This window comes from Furipterus horrens, unplaced genomic scaffold (genome assembly GCF_987537825.1).
Source record: "Furipterus horrens unplaced genomic scaffold, mFurHor1.1.pri manual_scaffold_1, whole genome shotgun sequence".
In the NCBI taxonomy this organism is placed as follows: Eukaryota; Metazoa; Chordata; class Mammalia; order Chiroptera; family Furipteridae; genus Furipterus; species Furipterus horrens.
In genome coordinates this window covers 201,176,722-201,196,034 of record NW_028327171.1, presented here as the reverse complement: position 1 = coordinate 201,196,034, position 19,313 = coordinate 201,176,722, and the positions used below count along the sequence as shown (strand labels likewise).

Here is a 19,313-nt window from a genome sequence, read left to right as displayed (position 1 = left end):
GTTTGCTTGAATGTGGCATATTATAACTATTCAAAGTAAGATGCTTCCCTGTCATTATCCATACCCTTAACTTGTTAACAGTTTTGTTTATTCTCATAAAGATAAACACAGCAAATTGCTTAACTGGCTTGGAGAACCTGTTCATTTTGGTGTTAAATATGTTGTTCCACATTTAAAAATACCTTGGAGATTTTCTAAAATATAAGAGGACTGTGGTAGCTATTTTGCCTGGTATTAAATAGCAGTTGATATTTTATGGAAGCTTAGGGAGCCATTCAGTTAAGAAATAAGTCTGCCTTATTTCTTATGGAAATAATTGCCACTGAATTTACTTTCCTTTTTTTCTTTGCAAAGAAAATTTTCTATCAGTAGGACCTTTTTTTAAAAAAAAAAAAGTTTGTTTTTACTACTTAGTTTTCCCCTAAGTTATAATCCTCTCACTGCACTGATCTTTCCAAAGCAACTACATGTGAAGTAACAGAACTATGACTGCGATGGGAACTTTCAAGGTATAGATATCCTGTTACCATGCCAATGCCTTTTATTCTTCCAAATTTCTTTCTTTCTAATATATATGTATACCAAACAAAAAAATAGGGGAAGGATCAAATAGAATTGTTACTAAACAAGGGTGGGCAGAAGTAGGTTTACAGTAGTGAGTGGCAATCGAGTTAATAAAGCTGTTGTAACAGTAACTTGCATGTCTTTTTCCATATGAACAACTGTCAACCTACTTTTGCCCACCCCGTATTTGCATTTTTGTGTATAGCCTTCCGTTTGGTTCTTTCACTTTATTGAAATTCTGCTATTCATGTAGCACCATGCTAGGCAGTTAACTGTTGGGGAAGCTCAGAAAAAAATGAAAGTCAACATCTCTTGTATGGAGGTCTACAGTCTGTTTTGAGACTAAAAAAATGGCAGGGGGGAGCGGGGATCAGGCAGATAAAATACAAAGTATTTTGATTTCAGCTTGATGCCATCTCTGGAACTTCAGAGCATTTTGTACTTCTCTTAAGTTATGTAGTAACTTGGCTTACATAACTACCCAGCTAGGTTATAAGACCCTTAGGAAAGAGTGTAACACACTCAACTTCATTTTGACAAGGAGAAAATCCTCAGATGTCTTGAATTAAATGACAGCAGGCCAGAGGGTAGAAGGAAGAGGCAGGAAGGGGTTCATCAGTTAACTGCAGTGCAAAACCAGCAAAGACTGCTCACACTCCTTACCGTATGCTGGAATTATTAAGCTAATGTCCAGGTGGCTATAGCCCAGGTGACCCAGAAGAGAGAATAGTGAAGCCCTGCCTGTCCCCAGGAGCCTGCGGCTTGTTTACGCACAGCTGTAAGGGCTCTGCGGGCCTCTCCCAGGACCAGCCGCTCTTCCTCTTCTCACGTCCCCTTTGTTCCGAGCTAAAGTAAACTCTTTTAGAGCGGCTTACACCTTTCTCTTCCCTGTCTGATGTATGAAATGCTTGCAGTCCTCAGGACGGTGGACGTGGCTGTTTCCGTGCCGGTCTCCTATTTTTGCTCGCAGTGGCCTAATCAACCCTTGCTTCTTTAAAAAAAGACTTTCAGGCATGGAGTTTTAAGTTTTTTGTTGTGTTCTTTACATTTCTGATGCGGGGTATAGATTTTGCATAAGTCATGGCATGGAAACTAACATCCAAGAATTCCTGTGCTTCTTTGTAGTGACATTTTTATTACATTATCCTGGACGGTATTTGGATAATGAGGTGGGCTTGAATAGTTTTGGGGAAGGAGGAAGTGTATTCTAAGTGGGGGAGAACGGTTGGAGCAGTTGTGGGCTTGGAGGTGGGCGTAGGGTGTCTGAGAAGTGTTACAGACACTGGCCTGGTGAGAGCGATGAGGTTTTGGTGAGCAATGATAGAGAAGGTGAGGGGGACCAAAGTTTTGCCACGCCAAAAACCACCCCGTGGGATATTGATTTGAAGGTGGTTCGTGAGAAACAGAGGACTTGGAAAGAACCTCTGACTACTCTCCCTCTACCTGCCTAAAGGTATTCAAATAGAAAAACCTGCTTAAAGAAAGGAAACATCGCCATTGGGTTGGGCAAAAAGTTTGTTTAGTTTTTTCCATAAGGTGGCTCTAGTAGTGTTTGTCTTTCACTTCATTAGAAACAATTTTGTTAGATTGTATTGTGACAGCTGTCATATCAGCATGTATTCAAAAGTATCAAAATTGGTGAATTTTTGTGTAGCCATTTTAATATTGAAGGTGGAAGAAGATACACAACATTTTTGGTGTATTATGGTTTATTATTTCCGAAAAGGCAAAAATATAACTGAAACACAAAGATTTGTGCAGTGTATGGGGAAGGTGCTCTGAAGGATAGAACGTGTCAAAAGTGGTTTGAGAAGTTTCTTGGTACTGTTGACATTTTGGCCAAATAATTCTTTGCTGTGGGGCTGCCTTATGCATTGGAAGATGTTTAGCAGCACCCCTGGCCTCTACCCACTAGAAGCCAATAGTGGGAGACAGGAACATATTAAAAATACCCAAATAAATAGTTTTTGGTGAAAATGAAAAATAATGTCTTTTATGGAAAAAAACTAAACAGATTTTTTTGCCAACCCAATATAAACTAAATGTGGCAGACAGGGAGAAGTCTATCAAAGCCTCTTTGTTTAATGTCCTCCTGTTTCCCATGTTTCCTGGGTGGCCCAGCAAATATTTGTTGACATCTTTGTTGTTTCTCATCTTCCTGGGAATTGCAGACCCGTTACTCCCCTCCTCCTTTGTCCAAAATGGTACATAAACCTCAGCTGCCCAGTGTCTTTTTCTGGGTCTTATGTCTGTGGCACCCTTGCATGTACATCCGTAATAAATTTTGGACATTTTCTCCTGTTAATCCGTCTGGCGTTAATTTGATTGTTAGCCCAGCTGGAAGAACTTGGGTGGTTGGAGGAAAGTTATTTTCTGTGCCCCCACAGTTGCCTGGCTTGGGAGTTACGAGATGGTGAAGAAATCCTAAGCTTTTAAAAATTGAAGGTAATACATACGTATGCCAAAAAATTTTTAAAATATAGTATATGGTCATTAAATACTTGTTAAATGAATGACAAGTAGGTCTGAATCCTCTTCTTTTAAGAACCCACTGTTTCTTGTGTGTGCTTTTAAGAGGTTGCCCTGTGTTATGGAAGCATATCTACCTCGGAGGAGGGGGTTACCCTGTGTTTATGGGAGCGTATCTACCTCAGAGGAGGGTGTACCTAACATTGTGTAGATGTGTCAGGGTTTATTGAACCATTTCTTGGTAGAAATGTAGATGTTCCCAGTCTTTCGCTGTAATAAGCTGTGTTGAAGTGCATGTCCTTGTCTATGGGCATTTATATTTTAAGTTTGTCATAAAATTATTCATGAACACAGTTGTAAAGTCAGTAGGACAAAGATTGTCATGACAGTGTCTTTTTTGCCTTATTCCTTGCCACCCTTGAGTTTTATACCACAGTCACTACCTCTTTCATCTTTTTTAGTTCAAATACTTACGTCTGCATTTCCAAACGATGTTTTTATTGCTCTTTCTTGACTTTTTCTCTATTTTAGATATTATTTATTAATTTCCAAATTCTACTCTGAAAGATGAGTTTTCTCATTACCTATGATCTATTAAGTTTTTTTTCTGTGGAAGATGACTGGATATGAAGTTCGAAATACAAAGTAAGTCTCAAGTATTATTTTGATGGCCAAGCATCCTATGTTACTCTTGAGATTCTTGGGCTATTCTGAGTCTTATATATATGTGACATTTAATTTTATTATTTCTTAATCTCTGGAAGCTTTATCTTGTCTAGATATATTTGCGGTTTTGAATTTTCAGTTTTGTGAGGATCTGAGGGTATATCATAGATAAATTCCTGGTAGTGAAATAGTTGAGTGAAATTTTGGTGCATTTACAATTTTGATAGACATTGCCTAGTTACAATAAAAATTTTCTATCCCAATATATCTTCTCATAAGCTCTAGATGTTGCTAGAATATCTGACTTTGACACACATCAATGCCACTATCTGTGTTGTGTTTCTTTCCTTTGAGCTTGTGGGGGCATAAATATAACTTGTCTTCTACCTTCTAAGGTCTTCTAGCCGGGCTAATAATCAAATTTACATGAGACGGATTAACTGGAGAAAGTTTCCAAAATTTATTACAGATATACATGCAGGGGTGCCATCAGACATGAGACCTGAAAAAAGATGCAGCTGGCAGTTGAGGTTTATGTACCCTTTTGGACAAAGGAGAAAAGAAGGTAGGGGTCTGGGACTTCCAAGGAGAAGTAGGCAATTAACAGGTAGATGAGAAAGAGCAAACATGTCAACAAATACTTGCTGGACCACCCAGAAAAAATGGGAAACGGGAGGAAGTTAAACAAAGTGGCTTTGCTAGATTTCTCTCTGTTTGCCACATTTAATTTATATTATGCTGGTAAGGTGACACTTCTTCTCTCTAAGCAGGTTTTTCTACCTGAATTCCTTTAGGCAGGTAAGGAGGAGGGTCAAAGGTTCTGAGTCTTTTGTGTCTTAATAACCAGCTTAGAATCAGTATCCCAAGAGGCATATTTTGGGGTGGCAAACTTTGGTTCCCCTCAAACTCTTCCATTAATATTCCTTTGAAGATGGCTCTGCTCTCTCCCAGCTTTGGCTATAACTTGTCTCCCTGCTCCTTTCCCCAATACATAAGCAAATACTTTTCAGTCATTCTTCCATTGTCTTTTCACGCCTATTAACAGCAACAAAAATATTCTATTTCACTATACCTAGAATAATTAGTGCAACTGATCAATTTTCCATAGGTGTTAGATTTATTGCTAATTACGCTATAGCATCTTATTGTTAAGAGTACAGAGTACGAGCTATACAGATAAAGGCTTCACAGTCATCTCAGGAAGGAAATTTAAGTTTCGTCGTCGTCGGCAGCCGTCCGTCTCGAGAGATGATGGTGTAGCTTCTTAAGAGTCTATCTGCACCGCCGAGAATGGCTGTGCAGTCCGACTCGGGAGTGACACGGTATCTGTCTCCTCCCGTGTTGAATCGACATCCTGCGATGACGCTGAAGCTACAGAGCCTGGGCAGGGTGATATGGAGGGTCTGCTGTTGCCCATGCAGCAGACCCCCCCTCTCTTCGCAGCTGAAGGGTCCAAGGGAAAGACGGAGTCAATACAGCTTGGCTTCAGGTGCGCCGCAGGAGTTGCCGGTGTTGACTACAACGTCAAACCGCCTTAGGGACTCCGGCTCCGGATTTTCTGTCGGGGTTTACTCCCTTAGCCTTTCTCCTGAAGAGGTATGCCGCAAGGCAGCGGAGGTTTTTTGGAATCAGAGTTTTCCTTCTCTGATGTACCCTGACTGGAAGATCGAACCAGCGACACTTAGCTCGCAGGCCGACGCTCAATCCACTGAGCTAAACCAGCCAGGGCCAAATTTAAGTTTAGAAACAGAAGAATTAATGCATTGAGTCAAATATTGTCAGAGAAAGCCAGAATGCTGTGGACTGCATCCTGGGGGGTGGGCTGACAGATAGGAAAAGAAGCAGTTTAAGAAGTGCTGAAATAGGCAGATAAATAAGAAAATGAAAACCTTTCCTGAAAGGTTTCAGGAAAGAAGGTGATGTAAATGTTGTTTCACAGAGAGATGACAGAGAATGAGGATCGGAAATGCTTTGGAGAGCAGGTTCAGCAGTGGGAAGTTAGAGCCAGCAAGGTAAGGAGATGGATTTAGCTGGCATACAGCCCCTTTTAAACAACTTCTGTCTTCAAGGAAGGGGAGAGAGCCGGGGCAGAAGATAGAGTGGGAGGCATGGTCTAAAATATGTATTTTTTTAGGTTGAAGGAGAGAGTGTGTCTGCATGGTTAGGTGCAGGTGGGAGAAGGGGACTGTAATGATGAGAATAGAATATTGGGAGCCAGAGACGATACAGGCTCTAGGGACAAATAGACCAGCCCATTTTAAGAAGGAAAATGACTGAAGGAGATCTTTTCATCTTTGCCTGGAAGGAGGGATAAGATTATGAGTGAAGAGGTAGAAGTGAGCCCAGGTGGTGAAAGGCTCATACCATTTGGCTCCATTTAGGAGCACGGAGATTATTTTGAATAGCTATTTATTCATTTGTTTGTTTACTCACAGAAGATCTAATACATCACTTTTATAGAGGTACAGAGGTAAAGAAGCTGTCACATAAATTTATAGAGATATATTTGTATATTCTGTTTTTTATGATCATTATTCATAGCCTGGGAGCCGGTGAGGAAGGAGTGAGTGGCCTGTGGACCCTTGTAGCATTACAGATATGCATACCTGAGTGCCGAAGAGGCCCTGGAAGTAGGGTGGTGGTAAAGACATCTCTGAAGTATTGGGTTGGCCAAAAAGTTTATGTGGTTTTTTCCGTAAGATGGCTCTAGTAGTGCTTAGTTGTCTTTGACTTCATTGGAAATAATTTTGTTAGAGTTTATTGTGACAGCTGTCATATCAGCGTGCATTTAAAAAAACTTATAAAAATTAGTCAATTTTTGGGTAGTCATTTTAACACTGAAAATGGAAAGATACACAACACCTTCAGCATATTATGTTTTATTAGTTCAAGAAAGGTAAAAACACAACTGAAACGCAAAAAAGTATGCAGTGTATGGAGAAGGAGCTGTGACTGGTTGAACAAGTCAAAAGTGGTTTTGGAAGTTTCGTTCTGGAGATTTCTTGCTGAACGATACTCCATGGTTGGGTAGACCAGTTAACGTTGATAGTGATCAAATCGATACTTTAATTGAGAACAGTCAGTGTTATACCATGCGGGAGATAGCCGACATGCTCAAAATATCCAGATCAATAAAGTTACTGGTGAAAATGAAAAAATGTGTCTTATTTTACAGAAAAAAATAATATGGATTTTTTTGGCCAACCCAGTGGTTTACTCCGTGGCCTAGGCTGGATACTGAGTTCAAGGGGCTAATGAAGTGAGTGGAGTTCTTTCATGGTGGAGAGCAGCGTGCAGGTGGAGCTCTGGTTGGGGTGATGGGGTAAAGAGGTAGAGGATACTGTGATAGGAGGATGTGAGTGCTCAGGGGCAGAGCTTGTAATGAAGTAGCATTTAACACACTTGGTTGGGAGAGAGTAGGTTTGTTAGGTCAAAATGAACAAAAATTATAGAAGCAGCGTGAACATTGTGTTACTGGTGAAAATGAGTTCTTTTGTAGTGCCAAGAGAAAGGAGTTTCAAACACCACATGGATGGAAAAATTTAAAGGTGAGGGCAAGATTTTATTGGGGTTAAGGGAAATAGTACACTCTTGGGGAAATAGAGGTTGGGCAGGCTCTAGCAGCAACTTCCCTGCAGCTTCTGTTAATCCTCCATATGTTTTCCTGGTTCTTGATAATGATTATGGTGCCATTCAGACCATCCAGTCCAACTTTCTGATTCTTTCTGTGCTTAAATTGCTCCCTGCCCCCGTCCAGTCCCTTTCTGTGACCTGCTGGGGTTCCATGCCCTCTGTCCAATCTGATTACCGTTCTAGTTTTTCCCAAGCGAGGCTCTGCCCCTTTATGTTGCCATTTTGATTTTACTGCCATGTGCAAAAGTAGAAACACCTCTTCCCCCTGTGCCATCTTGACTTCTATCACACGTGTCAAAAATTTCTGTTAGTCATTTGGTTGCTACTGTGCATGTGCCAGCAGAGGAATTTGGCCCCCTCCTCCCTCCGATATGCAGTACCATGCCAGGCCAGCAGCATCCTCGGGGGGATTTCCTGTCTGCTTTGGGGACCACATTCCCTCCTCACTAAGTCCCCTGTCCTCAGCAGTGCCCCGGAGTGTGTGAATGAGTCTGTAAGTGCTGTGGCATCCAAGTAAGCTTAATGGAATGCTGTCCTAGTATCTAATTCAGCTTCCCAGTTTATTAAGTTTAATATCTGATTTCCTTTGCTCTCTCATTAATAATTAGCTAATTACCTATGCTAACAGTTACCAGAATCACAAAATTGGCTGGCACATCACAAGTCATCATCACTATATTTTATGTAATATGATAGAAAAATCACATATTGTGAGTTTTTAAAACATAATGGGTGGGTTTTATAATGTCACTCAGCACCATTTTTGGTAACTTGAGAATAACATAGTGGGTTCAGAGTCTTGTTTTGTTAATTTTTAAAATCTTTACTGAAGACATAGTTTCACTGCCTGTTTTATTTATTTATTTTTTTTTTGAGAGAGAAAACTATTGATGTGAGAGAGAAACATCTATTGGTTGCCTTCTTGTACGTGCCCTGACCAGGGATTGAACCTGCAACCTGTGTATGTGCCCTAACTGGGAATTGAATCGACAACTTTTTGGTCTATGGGACAGTGCTCCAACCAGCTGAAGCCACACAGTCCAGTGCTGCATACTCTGTTTTTAGCACTCTTTTTGAAAGCTGAATTTCACTTTAAGTTCCTATGTATTAAAATATGCAGTGTGATACTTTTGATCTTACAAGAAATGTATTTAAAATTGTTTTTATTGATATGTGGTATGTGTAAAGAAGTAACTGGATAACGCGTAAATACCTAAAGGTCCTAGGATTAGGGTAATAAACCAAGTACAAAAAAACCGTTCATCCTTTAAAATCTTCTGTTTGCTCTTGCTACCTTCTGCCCTCTGAATATAATGACTTGGTGTGTGTGTTTATTAGTAAGTACCATTACCTTCTTAGGATTATCAGCTATACCAGGTCTTTTGATGGACAGCGTTGGGAATAATTGGGTTTCTGTCTCACTTTCCACAGTGCTGTGAATCTCATTCAGTCTGCAGATTGATTGTCAGCCTGATGATTCCTATTTGCACTTGCTTAAGAACAAAACAGTTGACTTCCTGTGAACTGAAAGAATGGCTGTGTTTTTGACAAGGCACCTATGAGAATGGGTGGCTACTTAACAGTAGCCAGCACCAATGTTTTGTTATGAGAACATTGAATTCTTAAGGGCAAGGTGATTGGGTGTCCTGATTTTCCTGGGTCCCTTGTGATGAGGCCTGCTGCTCCAGCATCCTATTCAGTTACCACTCCTCTTCCCTCTCAGAAATGCTCTCATTTGGATGATACATTGTATGGTCATTCAGCTATGGGTCTCATTTGAGATTTAGGATTTACTCTTCAAATCATTATCAAATCAGGTGAAGATGTATCTTAGTAGTTGAAGCAGCCTGTGCTTGGTTTTGCCTGTTGTAAGAAGTTTAGAGATGGTTGAATAAAGCTACTGCTTACTGTGACCTCTCTGTATATGTTATAAAAAGTGTTACAATTTGTACCAAATTTAGTAGTTGGTATTTGAATTCAGCAGATATGTTATGATACAATATTTAACCAGGATGAATACATCTTAATATATTCAGCTTTGAGAAAAGAAATATGGCAGTGTTGGGCCTTGGATTTATGAAATGTTGGGTAAAAACATTGATCTACCAATGACTAAATCTTGATTTCCTTTTTCAAACAGCAATAATATTCTGAGGGAGCCTGTGTGTTTAGGAGGATGTGAGCACATCTTCTGTAGGTAAGTAGTTATGGCTTGATACATACTATATTGATACATATGTAGCAACAATGTTGTTTTTTTTTTACTATTAACAGTCATGTAATCATATTGATGATATATTTCTTACGTTTGTATAACTGTCTTAGACTGCAAAGTAACTTACTATACATGATCTCATTTTGTCCCTTACAACTGCCTTAAATTACAAAAAAGAAAAAACTTAAAGGAGATGACTTGATCAAAGTTAGAAAGTTTAATAAGCAGTTTTGCTAAACTTGGGGGGAAAATTAATTTCTATTATATAATTCAAATATGTCTCTTTTTTTCCTCCCAGTTAGTTTTGAATCTAGACTTTCCAAATTATAAAAGTCTGGTTCTTATAGTTACTGTATCCATTTCCTAGGGCTGCCATAACAAAGCACCAAGAACTGGGTGGCTTAGAACAACAGAAATTTGTTGCCTCTCCCTTCTGGAGGCCAGAAGTCTGAGAGCAAGGTGGCAGCAGGGTCGGCTCTTCTGAGGGCTGTGAGGGAGACTTTGTTCCATGCTCTCCCCTGCATTCTGGTGGAGAAGCTGGCTGCGGGCAGTCTTCTGCATTCCTTAGCTTGTGGAGACATCACTCGGGTCTTAGCCTTCATGTTTCCATGGCCTTCTTCCTTGTGTGCATGTTTATCTTTGTCTCCATATTTCCCCTTTTTATAAGTATGTCAGTTATATTGGATTAGGGCTTACCCTGATGATCTCATCTTAACATGATTTTCTGCAAAGACCCCATTTTCAAATAAGATCACATTCACAGGTGCTGGGGGTTAAACATTTTGGGGGACATAATTGAACCACAACAGTTACTGTGAAATTATATCCATGTTATAATATGAACGCTCTGGTTTATAGATCAGATTATTAGATTTTTATTTCATCCTGTTTCTTATTCAGGAGAAATCAATTTAAAGAATGAACATCTTAGTTTAATTGTCTTTGAGCAGTGTTAATATACAGCCTCCTTTCAATCAATCTTTTAATTAGTTCAAGATATGACTGAAACTCTGGCATGAACAAGCTGCAATGTAAAGTTTAAGCACATATGAAAACAGTTTACTGTGTGACTTTAGTGGGCTGGGGATATGTGGGAGGCAGCTGTGCTTGGGGGTCCCAGTTTTGTTCTGCTATATGGAGAATATCTGGACAGAGGATGAGGATGGAAATAGTCCCTATTGCCAACCTGGATTATGAAAGGGATTTCAGATCTGCTATGTTCAGAGCAGATCTGTTGATCATCATTCCCTTTAACCCATTCCTGCCTCAGTGATCTTCACAGTAATAGAGGTACTACTGACTGCCAGGTTGCTCAAGGCAGAAACCGTAAGTTGTATCTAACTGCTCTTTCCTACCTTATTCCACATCATTACATTCTGCCAGTTCCATCTCAAAATGTTCCCTGACTCCTGAGTTTCCTCACTTATCTCTCTGTTTACTGCTGCTTACACTTTGGTCAAAGCCATCATCATATTATCTCTCCACAGACTACTGTTAGAAGTTCATAACTGCTTCCCTTCCCCGCTTTCCTCATTCTTGTCCGTGATCTTTTAAAAGTGTAAATCACAACCATACCACTACAGTATTCCCTCACTTATCGCGGGTATTACGTTCCAGACCCCCCTGTGAAGTAGGAACCTTACATTTATTCTATACTCTTTAACCTACGTAACTTTAACAACATACGTATACAGTACCGCAAAATCCCGCGATATAGCGAAAAATCTGCAATAAATAATTAAATATAATATTTTTAAAAATCCTTCGATACATTGAAGCCGCGATAGTGAGGGACTACTGTATTCTCCTTAAGGTCTTTTAGTGGCTTCCTATTGCGATTAGAATAAAATCCAAACTCTGCACTAAGGTCTTCAAGACCCTGGATAGGACCTAGTTCCTGCCTGCCTCTTGATCCACACTTCCCTCTGGCTCACCTGTTCCAGCCATGCCCTTTAAGTTCAGGCAACGGCAAGCTCACTCCTGTCCCAGGACATCTGCATGGTCTCACTGTGCCTAGTATCAGATTAGTGACAAAACTGCTGGAGCATAACAAACTCTGTGAAATTATATGTAAAGTGTGTGTGTGTGTGTGTGTGTGTGTGTGTGTGTGTGAGAGAGAGAGAGAAAGAGAGATTCATACCTATGGTTAATTGGATTCTAAAGGAATGTGAGTCTTAAAACAGCCAATGAAAGATTAAGAGAGGCATGAGATCATCTAAAAGAGAAAATGGTCGTCTTTAGGTGACATAAACATAGGAAAGAAACAATTCAGTACAGTTTTGGTTTATTTTGATTCATGATGCCAGGAATTAGGTAGTTGTTTGTATTGTCTGCCAATATATAAAACTGCTGAGCAATGCCATAAATACCTTGCAGTTTTAAAAGTTGGTTTTGATATTCCAGTCCAACTGAAACATACAAATGGGGGAAGGTTGGAGAGGCACAGATTTTTGTATCATTGATAGTGTTGTGTTGTTTCAAGGTACTTTTTACCAACTCCGTATAAAAGTAGTCCACATACTCACTTTAAGAAATAAGTCATTTGAGACATGGCAGGGGGATTCGGACATTTTGGTCTCAGACCACTTTATACTCTTAAAAAAATTGAGGACCCCAGAGAGCTTTTGTTTGTGTGTGTGGGTATGTATGTGGGGTATGTGTATGTATTTACCATATAAAATAGACATTTTAAAAAGGCTAATTCATTTAAAACCAACAATAATAAACCCATTACCTACTAACACAAATAACACTTTTTTTTAAGGAATAATAACTTTTACGAACCAAAGAAAAAAATAGCGAAAGGAATGGCACCGTTTTACATTTTTGAAGATTCTTGTATCTCCTTATTGTTTTCAGTCTGTTGTGATAATCTAGGTTTGATTAAAGTACGTGAAGAAAATCTGATCTTACGTGAATCTGTTGTTGAAAAAGGAGGATAAATAATTATGTATATTCTTCTTTGGTACTTATATCACTTCTTGGCAAGTGATAGTTTCTTAAATTTGAAACAGTGTAGAATATACAATCATGTTAATGGACTTCTTATCTGTTACATTAAATTCCATTGGTGTAATCCTGTACTTTGAATGGTTCTTTTATCCAAGCATGATTTTATGACATCATACATTGGTCATTTGGGGAATATTGGCTCACCCAGTTATGCAGATTTACTGAGAAATGACATATTTCCCCAGAATATTGGGTTAATGTCTAAAAATAATTTGAGAACAATTATAAGACAGACATTATATTACAGAATAGATAAAATAGATCTGAGTACTGGTGTAGTGCTGGGTAAGTGTCTTTAACTGGATCTCATTTTCTTCATCTGCAGATGAGGTAACTTTTAATTTTATAGATTTTTTTTTTTTTTTTTTTTAGAGAAATAGAGACTCCAATTTTGTTGTTCCATTTTAGATGCATTCATTGGTTAATTTTCTTTATTTTTTATTTTAGAGAGAGGGGAAGGGAGGGAGAAAGAGGGAGAGAAACATTGATGTGAGAGAGAAACAACAGTTGATGCCTCCGCACGCACCCTGACTGGGGACTGAACTCACTACCCAGGCATGTGCCCTGATCGGGAATCAAGCTTTCGACCTTTCTATTTGCGGGACTGCACCCAGTCAGCTGACACACTGGCTGGTGCTGTTGGTCGATTCTTGCATATCCCCTGACCAGGGATTGAACCTGCAACCTTGGTTTATCAGGGTGATGCTCAGAGCAACTAAGCTACCTGCCAGGGTGGTTATGGTTTTGATGAGTGGATTTGAATATATTTCACTAGTTTCCTCAAATTATTAAATTCTGCATAACATTTGACTTAAATCTCCTGAAGACTCAGTTTACATACTTTATGTGTTCAGGTTCCAAGTGAAGAGTTCTTAACCACGAGCAAACAGACTCAAAGAAGTTCATTTAGAGAAAGGAATTCTGTATTTGTTGAATCCAGTGATCTGGACTGTCTTTTCCAGCCCCAATATGGTTTATAAATTGATTTTACAACATTTGTTGAGTTACTTTGATTCAGAAATCATGCTTGGACCTAGAGATACAAAGATTAGAAATGCCTCAGGCTTTTTCTTTTCTTTTTTAAAGATATTATTTATTATCTTTACAGAGAGGGGAAGGGAGAGAGAGAAAGAGAGGGATTAAAGAAACATCAATGTGTGGTTGTGTCTTGTGTGCCCCCAACTGGGGACCTGGACCACAACCCAGGCATGTGCCCTGACTGGGAATCGAACCAGCAACCCTTTGGTGCACAGGCCAGCATTTAGTCCACTGAGCTACACTAGTCAGGGCAGGCTTTTTCTGAAGGGAGCTCATATTGTAATAATCCCCTATGCTGTAAATGAGTGGATCACCTGGAAAGGAACCTAGTGTTTCGGGGAGATGAGTATTTTTTTAAATTTTATTTTTTATTTTTGGTTTTTCAATTACAGTTGTCCCCTTTTCCCCCAATTTCTCTCCCCCACCCAACCCACCCCCTCTCCCGCAATCATATCCCTCCCCGTTGTCCGTGTCCATGAGTCATTTATATATGTTCTTTGACTAAACCCTTCCCTTACTTATCCCCCTTCTCTCCCTCCCCCCTCTACCCTATTGACTGCTATTCTGCTCTTTGTTCTATTTAGTTCTTTTGTTTGTGTTATTCTTAAGCCAGGGCAGAAGGTTTTTATGACTATACGTTACCCAGTCCAGCTGGAGCCTGTCTGGTGAGACTAAGGAAGAAGTAGATGTATAGGTTTCTTATTTTGGAATTCACCAGCGACTTCGGAGGAGATTGTGACCCCTCCTTTTGTTTTCACAAGAGCTTGTGTATGTCTTCATTAGCTTTGCAAAGGGTTTTAACCCTCACAGGTAGGAAAACCCTTCTAATTATGAGACTGTAACTCCTGGATAGATAATCCAAGGGAATTTAATGGAATCTACATTTATGCAAGTACCTGAAAGAACCAAAGATCTTTTCTCAGAAAGTACTAAGCCTTTAGAAACTCGTCCAAAAATAAAACAAAAAGTACCTTTCCTGGTCTCTTTGTGGTAACTGTAGGTATTTTCATGGAGCGCAGTGTTAAGGGTTAGGATAGGGAGGTTGAGGTGCATGGCTGTTGTGTATTAAGTTTTAAATGTGTTTTTTATGTCTTTCTCTGTGCTCTCATCCTTTAGAAGCTATAGATTTATTTGTAGGGAAAAATACAGACTAAGAATGTCTGGCTGCATAGTCTCTGCATTGCAGATAACCTGAGCAACTTTAGATTTTGTGTATTATACTCTAAAAACACTATTTTAAAAATTATAATTGGCCATTGTTAGAACAGCCTTTTCTTCATTTATTTCTCTTCAAACACTGTTTATATCTATTTTTGAATGCATTGATAATTATACATATGTGTTTTTAATCCTTTTTAAGTAACTGTGTAAGCGACTGCATCGGAACCAAGTGTCCAGTGTGTAATACGCCAGCCTGGATACAAGATGTGACGATAAATAGACAATTGGACAACATGATCCAGCTTTGTAGGAAGCTTCGAAATTTGCTGCATGGGAATGAGGGTTCAGGTGAGGAATATCACTGTCTCTCTTAGTTACGTAGCTGGTGAATTCGTATTGGTCATACAAAGATCAGGAATTCTGAATGGTATATTTCAGGTTTTCCGATTTGTGGTGTTTGGAATCATTTTGAGTGATACATACCTCAGATGTAATTAAGTCTGACTCCCTTTTTTATAGATGAGAAACCAAGGTCCAGAGAGGTTAAATGATCTTGCCTAAAGCCACACGTAGTTAGTACCAGAAACAGCGGAACAGCGCCCATTTCTTCTAATTGTCAGTCCAGAGACATTTTTTACCGGCTTCCCTGCTTTTTCAGTTATGACAATTTCTGTGTAATATATATAGAATAATGATTTTGTCCTTACCCTCACTTAAATACACTTTTACAAGACAGAGTACAGCCTTCTTGCATGGAGCACTTTTCTAGATTGAATTAATTAGACAAGCATATTTTGAAAGAGCAAAAATCTAATATTCATCTTCATTCTATTTAAATAGGGGTTAATGTTTTCCAAATTGTTCTTAGACTCTGTATATTAACTGTGTATCTTCCTATTGTGCTTTCTTCTGAGAACTAATTAGCTGTCGAATGTCAAGTATTTTGAAGCTTCATAATTAGATTTTGGAATTGTCCTTTTATTGACCAGATCTCGGCCTTTTAACTTGTGTTTCTTTATAGGAGAACCTTTTCTTGATTGGCAGTATGCCACGAAGGATTGATAATGCTCTTATAAAAGGGCTGGATTTCTGTTTTAAAGTCTTTTGATCTTAGTTTTCTGAAGTGCTGTCAACTATTAAAAGTGAACTGATTGGACAAAATGAAGAAATGAGACAAACACTTTTTGAGTCTTCTTAACCAGGTCCATATTTTTAAGAAGATTTAAAATCATAGTTACCTACAAACAGTTTTCTTCATCTAGTTATCTGATTATTATATTAGACTCCATTCTGTTATCATAAAATTGCTATAGTGATAAAGTTTTATTGGTTTTCAGATGTAATTATATGCATACACATTTTAAAGTGCTTACCTTTTTCAAAATACAATATTGTGTTGTAAATCTCTTTAGAGCACAATGAGGGAGAGTTTTATTATTAAGTTCATCTGTATCCTTTTCCTTCTTACTCAGAGACAGTGCAGTAGTGTTTTATTTTTTATGGAAGAGATTAGTGTATGGTCTGGTCTGCTTCCTCAGCCCCATTACCCCCCATCACATTGATTAAAGCACCAAGTTCTTAATCAAGAGTCCATGCGTCTTTGGCAGTGATGGGGGTGGAGGGAAGGATTAGTGAGCCTCTTAAGTGTACAGTATGAAAAATGTTCACGTCTCTGTGAAAGTGGTTTTCATGAGATTCTTACCGGTGTCTGGTCTGTTAGGAATGTTGGCTAAGTGTTGGAATTTGGGGTGCTACTGCGAATTCTGTGTCCTGTTGAGAGTATTTTGATTTGATTCTTCTCCACTTGCTGTGTAGTGATTATTATTGTTAACATAATGATATCGGCTTGCTAGGGCTGCCATAACAAAGGGACGCACCACACACTGGGTGGCTGAAACAACAGAAATTTCTTCTCTCACAGTTGTGCAGGCCAGAAGTCTGCAATCAAGAGACTGCTAAGGTTGGCTTCTTCCAGGTCTGTCAATGTATTTTATGTGGTACCTTTATATTAGTTTATCTAGCAAGTACTTCTAACACTAAAGTGATTTAAGGTGAATGAGGTGAGTAGTCAGAAATGATAGTTGGATTGAATAATGGTTGATCTCCTTTATAATGAGGAAATGGGAAATGATCTTCTCATAAAATAAGAGTATTAGGTTAAGTGATTCCTAAGGTCTAGCTCAAAAATCAGATGGTTAAATGGTCAAGTGTTGAAAATGAATTAAGAGAAATGGTAGGACATCTTCCACATTTTCTCTTTTTAAACCTGTAGTTCACAATTTATCTTCCAAATGAACCTTGTTATTTGCATTTACTATAGAATATATAATTACTGTAATTAAGGTGGATAATTAGGAAGGACTTATCAAGTCATGAACATAGTGGATGGTATATACTGGAGATAAAGAAGGCTGATTTACAGTAATACTTTCTAAAATGAGCTTCTAAATACTCAAACAGATTTTTCTCGGTTCAGTGTATTTTAAAGCGAAGAGACAGTCATAAATTTTTCTGACAACCATTTATGGATAATTTTGCCTTATTCTTTATAACATAATCTGCTTCCTACTAATGGAGTTAAATTTAAAAGTTTTTATTTTCTCTTGGCTCCATCATATTAAATCAGACTTTGCAGGTGCTGGTCAGGTTCTGTGAAATATATATTGATGTTGGTGACATTGAAAAAAATTATGATTATGCTTTCACGGGATCACAATTTTATTTTCTGGTTTCAGGAGAGATGTTGGTCTTTCTGTGGCGAATTATTTAGTGTTTCAGATATGCTATGACTTTTTTATAATAGGTGAAGATGAGCATTTGAATAGCTTTTGCTTTTATTATTATTTTTTTTTTAGATAGAACTGAATACTTACAAAATAATCATTCTTCAGTGAAGGCGTTAATGTTGCACAGATGGTAGCAAAGTAGTTTCCTTTGATTTTTTTAATAAGGGGCTAGTCCGTCGAAGAGATTTCTCAACTTCTGTTGTGAAACCTATAATAGATGATAATTTGAAAGGCACACAATGTACATCATTATAATCCTTTGATGTAGATTAATGATAGCTAAATCACACTTTCTAATTGCCTCCCTTTTCTATAGTTTATTATTCAATTTTAAGAATAAACTTGGCTAAGCAGCTCCTTGGCAACATGTGCACCTCTGTTCCTGGATAGTTTGTAGAGTACTCAGAAATGTTTAAATTCAGAGAACAGAATTCTTTTAAATGTCATCATTGTGAAATTTACTTTGTAGTGGAAGGACTGGTATTTTTTTTTTTTTCTTCTTGAAATGAATATGATAATTTATTATGCTTAGAGGCGTTCACCCATAAAAACTGTTGTAGCTGTTAATAGTGCGGTTTATGTTCCAACAGTGGTGGAGGTTTTGCTTTTGATGGTCTTAGAGATGCTGTGTAAGACCAGAGTTTGCACGTCTGTGGTTGTGCTGCTTGCTTAGTTAGGACAGTATGTACAATGAAAATATTGTTGAGGAACTTTCGTATTACTAGAAGACTAGTAAAATTATTGTGTACCTATAAATTACATGACTATATGCTGTCTTCATTTACTACTTTATAAGTTAAGAAATATGTACACCTGAGTGAAATTTGTTGTTTTTTTAGATTTAGATGTTTTAGTCAATTGAATGTGTTGCTGCTACTTAAAAGCTTTAATTTTTTGTTAAATGCCTAATTCTACATTTCATAAGTTTCATAAGCATTGAGGACTTCAGGATTTGACTTTTCAGTTGAAAATGTCATTATCTATATTTAAAATACATTAAAAAATAAATACAAGCTTTTACAGACTACCAGAGGATTAACCTTTCGTCTTTGTAACCCTCAGTCTTTCTTAAAGAGTAACCATGTTAGCATTTCATTTTGACCTTTTCCTCTAGACTTGAGATTATATCAGAAGTGACTTAGTTTTGAAATCTACTTATCACTGCAGAGGAAAGACCTTGTTGAGTTTAGACATTAAGTCTCTGTGTGAATGGATCCCTCATTCTGTTTGTTTTGATTTCCAAGATCCTGTCCTAATAATACTTTTGTGAACCAGGTGAAGTTCAGCTAGGGCATTAGAAGGGATGCCAGAGGGTCTGCCCTTACTCAGACACACACTTGCTCTCAGCTGGGTTTACCAGTTATTGTCTTCCAGTGTAGTTCTTCCATTTCTCTACCAGGAGGGAGTGGTGTTTTGTTTTGTTTTTAATTATTTTTTTATTTTTTATTTTTTATTTTCTCTGCTTTATTGGTTCTTTCTCATTTTTTGTGTATGATGATGAAGATGGGATGCCCGGTGCTTTTCTCCGTCCCCACTTCCTGGGACTGTTACTTCCGTTCTTGGGCCTCCTGTGGGGTTAGGTTGCTGTCCCCAGAAAGTTGCTCCAGAGACGATTCCATGAGATGATGAGGATAATAAACACCGAACACGTTGTCTGGAGCAGAAGGACTGCTTGGTAGCCATTAGCTGCTTGTCCAAGTAAAATACTGCACCCAAACCCATGTGTTAGGGTTTGCTTTGAGAAAAACGTGGATGGTTTGTCTGAATGG

General features: G+C 38.4%; 1 protein-coding gene across 1 annotated transcript in view; it reads left to right on the top strand.

Annotated features, from left to right (window-relative positions):
• Positions 1-19,313, top strand: part of BARD1 (BRCA1 associated RING domain 1) — a 66,144-nt gene that overhangs the window by 5,837 nt on the left and 40,994 nt on the right. The window contains exons 2-3 of the mRNA XM_090283402.1: positions 9,473-9,529; positions 14,958-15,106. Of these exons, the coding sequence (XP_090139528.1) occupies positions 9,473-9,529; positions 14,958-15,106 (206 nt within the window). The remainder of the gene's footprint in view (positions 1-9,472; positions 9,530-14,957; positions 15,107-19,313) is intronic.